Consider the following 11,325-nt stretch of genomic DNA (forward strand, 5'->3'; position numbering starts at 1 on the left):
CTGGGCCTCACGGAAGACCCTTCCTCCCCCATCAGACTGGGCCTCACAGATCCTGATTCCCCCATCAGATTGGGACACACAGACCCTACCTTTTCCATCAGACTGGGCTCCTAGACTACCTCCTCCTGGCACTGGTTCCCCACTTGGGCCCCCTGGGGCACCCTCCCTGTCCCCTTGCAGGACACCACCCATGCTCACCCAGGTTGTACCACACGTCCATCTCGCCGCTGAGTGTCCGCACCTCGATGATCGTCTGTCCCAGGAAGTCATCGGATTCCCTCTTAAACCGCTGCTTTACACGGGATTTGATGTCATCATCCTCGTCCCAGACACGCACCTTGATTCGGTCTGAGGAGTTGTGACATTCACTGCGGGGGGGGGGGGGAGGGGAGGCAGAGGCGGGGGTCAGGTGGCTGGTCTTGGAGCCCCCTTTGGCTGCTCCAGCAGGGAGTCCACCTGGGCGGCCAGGGGTTCAGCCAGGCACTTACAAGTGGAAGTTCTCCTCCCACACAGGGTTCAGGTTCCCATAGATGGTTTTCGTCCGTTTCTTGGTCTTCCCAACCTGGACAGTGACATAGGGGTCACTGGATCCCGTCTTGTCCTTTGCCTGCAAGCCCTGGGCACAGACCACTGGAAGACACACAGGACAAATACAAATACGGGCTCAAGGAGTGAGGCGTACGGAGAAGAGTCACTGCCACAGGTTCCCTGCTGCTTATTGGGGACACCTGCGACATGGCCTGAGGGCTTTGTTCTGACCATGGGAGCCCATGGGGACGCCCACAAGACAGGAAGGGCTTCCTGAAGAGTTAACACCCCCGGAGTCCTCGGCTGATGCTGGATGGGAAGGTTGCCCTGGGTCACCCCTGGGTAAGACATTCTGTACATTGTCCTCCTGAAATTTCCAGCAGGATTGAGCCTACAGTTGCTCTCAGAGCTGCCTGTTTATTGGGGTCCCCTGCAGGGCTCCTTCTCTTCCTGCTCCCAGACTCATGTCTCCACCCACACTGGGGCTTCCTGGGGCCACCTTCTGGATACCCATCTGCCCCGAAATCCTCATCTTGGGGTCTGCTTTCAGGGAAATTCGAATGAGGTTGGGCATGGATGAACACCCGAAGGCCTCCACCCGGACAGGACCCTTCTGCCCCCAGTGGTCAGCACTGTCCCCCAGTGGTCCTGATCGTTGACACCCTGTGTAGGGCTCCTTCCGTCCCAGGCTCACTTCTCAACTCCCACGGCATCACCCCCTAGATAAACAACGTGCCCTCAACTCTTCTTCTTGGGGTCTGATTCTGGGGGTGGGGTGGGGCACAAACCAAGACTCATGCAGACAGCGTCATGCACTCCCATTTGGAGGCACACATGCCCACCGCGGGAGCACAAACACACCTAGGGACATGGGACAGATATGGACACACTACACACAGCCAAAGGAAGAGCCATAGGAGGGAGCACAGGGGGCTGAGAAGAAGGGACCCCGTGGCCACCCCCACCCCCGCGGCCTCACCAGTGATGCTGATCTTGGCCGACCACTTGGACGTGCCGTCCAGCACGCTCTGCTTGACCGCCTTCATCTGCTGCGTATGCGCGGTCTTGGTCACGGCGAAGATCTCCTGGATGAGCTCGAAGATCTCAGGTTTGTTCCGCTCCCGGATCTTCATGCGGTCCTTGAGCACCATGATGATGTTCTGCGTCCGGTCCTCCGCCCCGTGCTTGGAGCTCTTCTCTGCAGCCCCTGTGGACGCAGAGAGCAGTCACGGTCCAGAGCGCGCCCCCTCACCGGAGCGAGAACCCCAACTCCCACTCCTCAGCTTCCTGGGCTGCGGCCAAGAGCACTTAGAGCCGTGGGGGTTCAGGTGACTCACGCCCCAAAGCTAGAGCTGCTAGAGATTTCGACATGCTGTCTGCACCCTCCTACTCCTTCTCCGCGTAGTACCCACCTTGGGGCGCTAGGGGACCGCGCTAAACCCTAGCGCTCCACCAAGACCCCGCCCCTTCCCTGGCTCCTCCCCCCCACTCAGAGCCCCCTCCCTCTCTGAGCCCCCTCTCTAACCCATTTTTCTCCAGGGGAACCGCTGTCAGTAAGCCCACCCTCGGACAGTTTAGTCCCAGAGTCTCTCCCCACCCCTCTCTGACCCCCTCACGCCCCCTTTCCCCTCCTCTCGCCCCACTCCTGCGGCCAACGAGTCCCTCCCCTCTTCTTGCCCCGCCCCCGCGGAGCCCCGCCCCCGCGGAGCCCCGTCCCTCTGCGGAGCCCCGCCCCCACGGAGCCCCGTCCCTCCCCGGAGCCCCGCCCCCACGTAACCCCGCCCCTCCCCGGAGCCCCGCTCCTCCAGCCCCACGCTCACGCTGCAGGCAATCTGCGTTGAGCAGGTCCTGGCACTTCTCGTGGCACTTGACGCCGCACTCCGTGCAGCGCATGCCCTGCCGCGCGATGCCCCACAGCAGCCCCTCGCACTCGTAGCAGTAGGTGGGTGTGGTGGCCGTCCACACCTCGAAGTTGTGCGGCGTCGTGCAGGAGATGGGGTAGATTAAGGCTTGCAGGGTCTTCTTGTAAACGTGGTTTTTCTGAGCGGAGAGAGAGGGGCGGCATCGGGCGCTGTCCTGCGCCACCCTCACCCCCTCGCTGAGTGTAGTAAAGTCCCCGTCCCTTCCCCTGCCCCCACACCGTCGGAATCCACGGTTCCGGGGCACAGATCATGTCGGCCGGACGCAGCGCAACCAGATCGTGGGGAGGGAGGAGTGCCCGTCCCTGCCACGCTCTCCTCCTCTTCCTCCCCGGAGCCCCCAGCCCACCCCCCGTGGAAGGGGAGGCGCCCCACGCACCAGCTCCTCGTTGTTCAAAGTGCTGGAGGCCAAGGCGGAGGTGATGCCCGCTTTTCTGGACTGGACCAGGGACTGGGGCAGGGAAATCACCAAGGGAGTCACCGGGGTCGATTCACACCCGTAGGGTTGTCACCACGAGCAGAATCCACAGCCATGGTTTGGGGCCGCCAGCGACGGATTGCAGCCACGGCCACAAATAGCAGCAGGAGGAGGGCCAGTGAAGAATTGGAAAGTGACAGAGGCTCTGGGTTAGAAGGGACCCTGGAAGGTGAGCAGCCTCACACCCCTGACTCACCCATCCCCCCACCACCAGGAACCAGACTCAGGAGCTGCATTTGGCCACGATCAGCAGCCACAGAGCAAAACTACCAGCCACTCCAGGAACCAAGATCGGGAGTCACCTGCTCTCTTCCCCACCCAGAAACTGTAGGACAGGGCAGGGTCCCCTCACCCCGGAACCCATGCATTGGGGGCCAGTTGGAAGATCCTAATGGGGGGGGGGGCTGAGGAAGAGATGGGGGCTCAGGTCACTACCACTCACCATGGCCTGAAGTGTCCATGCAGCAGGCAGGGTAGAAATCAGATTACATTAGTCCCAGGGAACACCTTGCCAGCCCCCAGCCCCAGGTCTGCCATGGGCAGTTGTACAGGTTGAGCACTGCTTATGGCAGGCCTGCTCTGCTGGGGGAGGAGAGGGCACAGGCGCTCACCAGGTCGCTCACGAGTGGAATGGGCTTCCTCTTGCGGATGTCCGGCATGCTGTCAATGATGATGAGGCCACCGCCAGGTCTGTAAGACACACACGGGGATGTCAAGGGCCCAGGCGTCTCCCTGTCTCCAACAGACATCACTGGAGGCCTGGGCAGGACACTTGATCTCCCCGGGGGCTATTAAAGGTTGAATGGTGTCTCCCAAAAAGATACCTTTAAATCCTAGCCCCTAGTACCTCAGAAGGTGGCCTTATTTGGAATATCTGGGTCATTGCAGATATAGTTAGTTAAGATGAGCTCACGCTAGACTGGGTGGGCCCCTAATCCAATGTAACTGGTGTCTTTATAGAAAGAGAGACAGCAGTGTGACAACAGAGATCAGAGCGACACATTTACAAACCAAGGAATACTGAGGATTGCCAGCAACTACCAGCAGCTGGCAAGGCAGGGAAGGAGTCTCCCCTACAGGTGACAGTGACAGAGGGAGCGTGGCTCAGCCAACAACTTGACTTTGGAATCCTGGCCTCCAGAACTGTAAAAATACTATTCTCCTGTTGGTTTAAGCTGCCCATTCGGTAGTGTGTTACGGCAGCCCCAGGAAATGAAGACGACTCCGGGCCTCAACTTCCTCACCTGGGAAATGGGGAGATGATGCTGTTGCCCAATTTGAATGGAAGTTTGAATGGAAGTTTGAATAAACTAAGACATTCACGAGACACTACCTAATTGAAATAGGTATTTCAAAATTGAAAATACCTATGTATATTTAAAGTCGATCCTGGAAGGAGTGATTTCGAAGCTGATGGCTACGCAGCTTTGGCGTAGCTGGTGGGTCAGAATGAGCTACTTTGTGGGAGATGCTACCGTGGCCTTTACGGATTCACCTTACTGGGAGGGGCCCACATCCCAAAGAGGGTTCAGGCGTGGCTCTTCTCCAGAAGGTTCCCACTGGCCAAGGAGAGAGATGCCTGGCAGCCAGTGACTCTGGACAAGCCCCGGGGTGCCATCCATGTTCCAGTGCTGCCTGGAGGATCAGGCAGAGGCCTGGTGACTCCCGAAATACACCTGGGCTTGGCTCAGGGGGCTTGGCTCCCCAGCCTGACCCCCGCCCGCGTCTCTCGAGGGCATGTCCTCCATAGATCACGTGTTCATCCCCGTGTCAGTCCCAGCTTCCGGGGCTCCCCCCAAGGGCACCGGCTCATCTGGGAGTCACAGCGTCTGTCTCCGCGCCTCTGTTTGCAAAGGACGGACAAGGAGAGGCAGTCACCCTTCCCGCTGCTACTTGAAAACATTAGTGCACTTTAAAAGTATCTTTTAGGGGCGCCCGGGTGGCTCCGACGGTTAAGCCTCCGACTTCGGCTCAGGTCACGATCTCGCCGTGCGTGGGTTCGAGCCCCGGGTCCGGCTCTGTGCCGACATCTCGGAGCCTGGAGCCTGCTTCCGATTCTGTGTCTCCTTCTCTCTCTGCCCCTCCCCCACTTGTGCTCTGTCTCTCTCTGTCTATCAAAAATAAATAAACGCAGAAAAAGTATCTTTCAGGGGCACCTGAGTGGCTCCGTCGGTTAAGCACCGGACCCTTGATTTCAGCTCAGGTCATGATCTCGCGGCTTCTGGAGCTCAAGCCCCGCGTTGGGCTCTGCGCTGACAGCGCGGAGCCTGCTTGGGATTCTCTCTCCCCTCTCTCTCCGCCCCTCCCCGCTTGCGCGCTCTCTCGCTCTCAAAATAAATACAACCACAGATAAAAAGTAAGTGTTTAAGAATATCTTTGACATCTTCTAACCTCTCCACTCAGGCGCTGAAGGAAGAAAAGCCCGCGTAAGCGCTTAGATAGGACAAAAGGCTCCACGGACGCCCAAATAACTGTCATTAAGGAAAGGGTCACCATTAAAGAAAGAGCCAGCGACCGTAGCCATAATCTGGGATGTTTAAAAACGGAATCAGATCAACACCTTCACCCCGGGATTGCAGAGGGACGCTGCAGGGCACAGGCTTCTCCTCTCTCTTATACTTATTTCTCTAGGAGGAAGTGATCTTGGATAACGTGAGCGTCTGGGGCAAGGCACGTACCTCTCTGGACTCAGTTTCCCCACCTGGAAAATAGGGGTAGCGGTCCTCCCGTGGGTGTGTTGTGGGGATTCAATGTGCGACTCTCTCTGGCTTCTGTCCGGGGTGAATGCTTATGCTAGTGGCTACATTATTTCACCCGATCTGTCACTCAAGCTGTCCCCTGTCTCCATGGAACGGCTGGCTATCCTCCCTGGGCTGACGCTATGGTGTAAGCAGTCTCGAGCTCTGGATTCAAAGCTTCCTGCTTCCCCCACGACTCCGTTACTCACCCGCCTTTGAACCACAGGGATTTGGACATCTCTCCTTCTCCTCGGGCCTGCGTGACAGACAGACAGACAGACACGGTCAGTGTGGCAGCCTCTCCCCAGAGCAAGGTAGGTTCCACACCCGCTTTTGTCTCCTCTTTGGGCCGGGAGTCAGGAGGCCCGGGTCCTAGTCCTCACTGTGTGTCCTTAAGCTCTCTCTGGGCCTCAGTTTGCCCAATCTGTGAAATGGGGAGAGAAGAGCTCCTCTCTACCACCCACCTCAGTAGGACTCGGTCTCCTTGTCCGTCAAACGTGGGGATGTGTTAGCATCATCTCCAACAAGAGCCCGTGCACTATAGTCCTGGGCTTCTCGGGGGTTGGTTTAAACACTCGTAAGATTCTGTCATTCTCTAAACTTCTCCCGGCCTCACCTGCTCATCTGGTCTTGTGCCCCAGGGCCTTTGCTTGAGCTGTGCCACTTGCTCCTACGCCTTCCCACCTACTGCTCCCGATCAGCCTCCATTGATCCTTTGTTTTTTAAATATATGAAATTTATTGTCTCCATTGATCCTTCAGATCTCATTGTAGACCCAGAGCTGACACCCTTACCTCCTATGCAACTAAAGGGTGGCATGGTGGGAGAAGGGTGGGGAGGGTCCAGCACTCTCCTGAAATATCATTGAAGCATTTTGGATATCACTTCTCCTTAAGTGTCACCTCCTCCAGGGAGTTTTCCTGATTACCTTGGATTTGTTTTACGCCCCTTCTACGAGACCCACAGAGCCTGCCCACGTTTATTTGGTTTTTGCCGTATTACGAGTTCCACCAAAGAGTCGCTGCTGTTTTTTTATTTTTCATTCAAATTGCTGACGTAGCGAAAGTTATTCTATAGACCTTACACTGCATATTCTTTTCTACCCTTTGCTTTTAGAACTTAGTCAAAAAAAATTTTTCAATTTTAAAACATAAGACATTCGACTGGAAACGTCTGTGGCTCTGACATTTGACGGTCTAAGACCTTGAGAGTCTGTTTAGGATATCCTACTGCCAGCCTCACCCCCTGGATAATGGTCCCCCTGGATAATGACACTGCTCTGTCCCCAGCCTAGGGTGGCTTGAGCAATGGAAGAGAGAAATGAGGGGCCTCAATCCTGCTGCGTGACCCTGACGCTAATACTTTCGCCTAATTCCTTCTCTGATACTGACCAGACCTGAGACCTTTCCCCAACCCTGACTCTGGTACCCAGTGTGACCCCAGGCACTGATTCCTTTCCCTAACCCCAGTGTTAACCCAGACCTCTGATCTCTGACTGCTGCCCTCGCTCTGACCTCTCTCCCTCTCCCTCACCTCTATCCCTATCCATGAGCTTGACTCTGACATGGCTCCAGGTTTCAGCTCACCTCTCCTTCCTCCCTCCTCAGAAATCCCAGGTGGGCACGAGGGAGGCTGGGCCGGGCCTTGGTGGGGCCAGCTGGTTGCGGGGGGAGGGCAGGCAGTCATGGGAGACCAGGGAAGGGCCCTTCTGGAGACAGATGAAGTCAAGGTGCAAACAGGGCCAGAGAGGGGTCAGGTTGTACAGGGGCTGGGCCGGGAACGGTGAGGCCAGGACGCGGGCAGGTGTGGGTGGGGCCAGGTTGGGGTGGGCGGAGCCATAGAAAGACCAGGATGTAAGAAGGCGAAGCGAAGCCCGTGGTGGACGGCGGGGGGGGGGGGGGGGGGGGTGTCCGGGGGCAGTGGGCGTGGCCACGCTGTCCACTGGCGGGCCACGGCAGGTGTCAGCGGGTCTGGGCATTGGGCTGCAGCTGTCACTCACCTCCTGCAGCTGCAACCGCACTTTGTTGAAGGCTCGAAGCCAGTTGGCCTTGGCCCTGGACACGGAGTCCTGACCCTCCTGGCCTTCCTCATCCTCTCGTCGCCTGAAACTGAGGCAAGGGGCGTCGTGAGGCTCCAGGACCGGCCCTCCCTTCACCCTCCGCCCTCCGGGCGATGTCAAGCCCTGCGTGGCCTCTCTGGCCCTGCAGAGACACAGTGACCCACCTGTAGCCCCTCTGACGGGCCTCAGTGTCCCCTCCGCTTTCCCCGCCATGACCCTGCGACACCCTCCCCTCCATTCCCCGGGTCCATGCTGACCCCATCACAGCGCCACTTGGCCGCGCGACAGCCCCTTGGCCCCCTCCCATTACCTCTCCTCAGACTTGGGGGGCTCCGGCTCAGGGGCCCGCTCCGCTGTGGGCACCTCCTCCAGTGCGGCTGGCCCAGGGGCCGCCTTGGTCACATCGGGGGCTTCAGCAGGCCCGGCCGGAGGCCTATCCTCCTTCTCAGCTGCGGCCGGTGGGAGGCTGACACGCTTGAAGTCTTTGGGCTCAGCCACGGCCACCTCCTCCCGCTGGGCGTAGCTCCGGATGTCATCAGGCACCTCCTCCTCCTCCTCCAGCTCCTCCTCCTCGTCAGGCAGCTCCTCCTCCTCCTCCAGCTCCTCGTCCTCCTCCTCCTCCTCCTCCTCCTCCTCCAGGAAGTCCTCCAGCTCCTCGTCCAGCTCCTCGTCCAGCTCCTCCTCATCCTGGTCCCAGCGCGGCGAGTCCTTGTGGTAGCTGACCGAGCTGTGGCACGAGTGGTAGGAGTCCCGGTCCCGCTCGTCCTCTATCTCGGAGCCCTGCAGGCTCTGCTCGTCCGGGTCGAAGTCCTCGCTCAGCTGCGAGCTGCCCTGGCTCAGTTCCCCCGAGGAGGCATAGCGACTGCTGCCGGTGGGGCTGTGGGGACCAGCCAGGGCTCAGCCGCGGAGGCACCCCCGAGCCACCGCCTGCCCCGGCCCCCCCCCCCCCCCCCCCGCGTCACGCAGGCGCCACCACCCGGTCATTCACTCAGCACTGGCGGAGGAGTGCCTACGGGGCTCCTGGCCTTGCCCCGGGTACCTGGGAAACCTCGGCCTGGAGAACCCGCCGGGCGCCACTCCTGTCCTTGGGCCCCTCCGATGTGCTGGGGACCCCAATCAGTGCCTCACCTCCAGTCTGGGGAGATTTAGTGCTTCTGCAGCTCGAACCTGGCCTTGGCTCCTGATGTCCCCGAATCTAGACGCTGCCCCAACGTCCCCTCCTGTCCCCGACAGCCCTCGCCTCCCATGGAAGCCACAGAGGGGCTTTTTCAAATCATAAACGCAGGCACTTACGTCCCTGTTCTAAAATCTGCCGTAGCTCCTTAGAGCCCTTGGTATAAAACCTGGGCCCTGCCCTACACCCCAGGGTGGCCCAAACCCTCCAGCCTCCCCACCTCATCTCCCTCCGTGCTCCCATCTCTCCCCCCCTGCTCCGGCCACACTGGCTTTCTCACTGTTCCTCCAGAGCCCCTACATCAGCGCCCACCTCTGAGCCATTGCCCTTGCTGTGCCCTCTTCCAGGAACACCCTTCCAGACTCTCTTTTGGTGCCCATTGAAATGTCGTCTTTGAGTGAGTTTCCCCCACCCTCCCGCCAAGTCGGGTCCTTAGGTGCGCCCCGGGTCATGCTGGATATGACTAGGAAGGAACACCTAGCCCTGGTTGAGGGCAGGCAGCATGACGCATGGGCCACCACTCGTCCCCCTTCTAATCATTCACTCAGTCACTCAACAAACATCATTCCTTGTCTTAAATACTATGCATTTAGTTGATTGCTTTTTAGTGGCCCGCCTTGTAGATGGCAGGGGACAGGTGAGGGATCAGCAAGTATTATTTGGCTGGAAAGGACTTCAAGCTCCCTCTGCTGGTGAATAACTCTGAAGTCCATCCCGGCACATTCTGGGGTCCCTGGGGAGGGGGGCAGCCCAGGACTGGAATCCCAGCACCTACGACCTCAGGCGCCGCCTAAGTTGCCCCAGGCTCGTCTTCAGGGCCATCCTCCCATCCTGGCTCTGACGTACTGAGTCTTAACACAGCTCTCACCCCCCTCAGATGCTTCCCCTGGCTCCCACGCCCCTGAGTTGGCCACCCAAGGGCCTTCCTGATCATGATCTGGGGCCTGATCTCCAGCCTGTGGCTGAGCTGTTTCCTCTGCCTGAAATTCTCTTCCTGAGACTTCTCATTGATCCTTCTGGGGCTGCCAGGCACCTTCCTCCGGGAAGTCCTCCCTGCCCTTCCCCACTGCTAGAGTGTCCCGCCCTGCCCCTCCTTCCAGCCAAGCCCTGGCTTGTGGGATGGAATGTCTGGGTCCGGCTCGGTGTCCCCAGCCTCTCGGATCATCCAGCACCAGGCAGCACGGCCAGGATGGCCGGGGAGCGCGGCTCGAGTCACTCTCAGGGGAATGCGAGCTGTTTCTACCTCTACATCCTCTCCTCCCCCCTGCTTCTGGAGGGTCTCCCCTCACTCCTGTGTAGCCTGACCAAAGCACAAGAGGAGCGGGTTCCTCTTTCCCCGACTCCTCCCCCCCCCCCATCCTGTCCCAGGAATGCACATGGTAGACAGACTTCTCCCAGCCAACCCTTTCTGGCATTTTCTCTGGGTAGGATGCTGTGGCCGCTCCCCCGACTCTCTTTCTCCAAGGGCAGACCTTTCCTTTTCACTAATATTTGGTCTCTGACTCTCCTCTCAGCTGTTTCCGACAGGTTGAAACTTTGTTCCCACAATCGCTTCAGCCTGAGCCAGCTTGGGTATGCAAATGAATGGGAGTGAGGCTTGAATGGGGGAACAGTATTCTGGGGAGAGCAGGTAGTTCGGAAAAAGACCCCCAACCCCAAATCACTGGGCACCCACGGGGCACCCAGTTAGCTCCAAACCGTATCGTTTGTGCTGTCGACACAACAGTCACTACGTGGCACGTTCGGACGCCCCTCTAGGCGCTTTACAAACGTGCAATCCGTCTAATACCCCGTGCGTCACAGTTTTGTTTGGCAACCAGGGCTGGGTGATCCGGGTGGGCGCGGAAGGACGGCGGCAGGCACGACCCTCAGCCTCACAGGTTTGGAGACCAGCGCCCCGCACTGGGCAGTGGCGTGGCCCGCCTGTCGGACAGGTCTAGGGCCAGCTGACTTTCGAGGGGGTAGTGGTAGAGGCCGGAGCGCGCAGGGGCAGCTCCCGAGGGACTGTGCCTGAGCCTGCCGGTCAGAAACAGAGTCGGGCCATCAGGGCAGGACCATGCCAGGACCACCAGCCGGCCGCTTGCTGGGAGACTCTTCCCCAAATCGCCAGCGCCCTTAAAGGGAGCGCCCAGGCACCCCCACGTCTCGGGGGCACCGCTCGGGAAGGGGGGGGGTCAGCCAAAGCACACCCCCTTTGACCAAGCTCGTGAGATCTTCTTACCAGGTTTAGCGTAAAGAAAGGGCCCTAGGGGCGCCTGGGTGGCGCAGTCGGTTAAGCGTCCGACTTCAGCCAGGTCACAATCTCGCGGTCCGTGAGTTCGAGCCCCGCGTCGGGCCCTGGGCTGATGGCTCAGAGCCTGGAGCCTGTTTCCGATTCTGTGCCTCCCTCTCTCTCTGCCCCTCCCCCGTTCATGCTCTGTCTCTCTCTG

The 11,325-nt window shown here is 59.2% G+C and overlaps 1 protein-coding gene across 1 annotated transcript in view; it reads right to left on the reverse strand.

Moving 5' to 3' along the window:
- The window catches only part of UNC13A (unc-13 homolog A), a 58,157-nt gene that overhangs the window by 27,039 nt on the left and 19,793 nt on the right, over positions 1-11,325 (reverse strand). The window contains exons 7-16 of the mRNA XM_040445554.1: positions 8,033-8,618; positions 7,663-7,771; positions 5,873-5,919; positions 3,537-3,615; positions 3,368-3,373; positions 2,827-2,898; positions 2,349-2,568; positions 1,508-1,735; positions 489-630; positions 199-368 (exon numbers count right to left, since the gene is read on the reverse strand). Of these exons, the coding sequence (XP_040301488.1) occupies positions 199-368; positions 489-630; positions 1,508-1,735; positions 2,349-2,568; positions 2,827-2,898; positions 3,368-3,373; positions 3,537-3,615; positions 5,873-5,919; positions 7,663-7,771; positions 8,033-8,618 (1,659 nt within the window). The remainder of the gene's footprint in view (positions 1-198; positions 369-488; positions 631-1,507; positions 1,736-2,348; positions 2,569-2,826; positions 2,899-3,367; positions 3,374-3,536; positions 3,616-5,872; positions 5,920-7,662; positions 7,772-8,032; positions 8,619-11,325) is intronic.

This window comes from Herpailurus yagouaroundi, unplaced genomic scaffold (genome assembly GCF_014898765.1).
Source record: "Herpailurus yagouaroundi ecotype Mexico unplaced genomic scaffold, PumYag 193, whole genome shotgun sequence".
Lineage (NCBI taxonomy): Eukaryota > Metazoa > Chordata > Mammalia > Carnivora > Felidae > Herpailurus > Herpailurus yagouaroundi.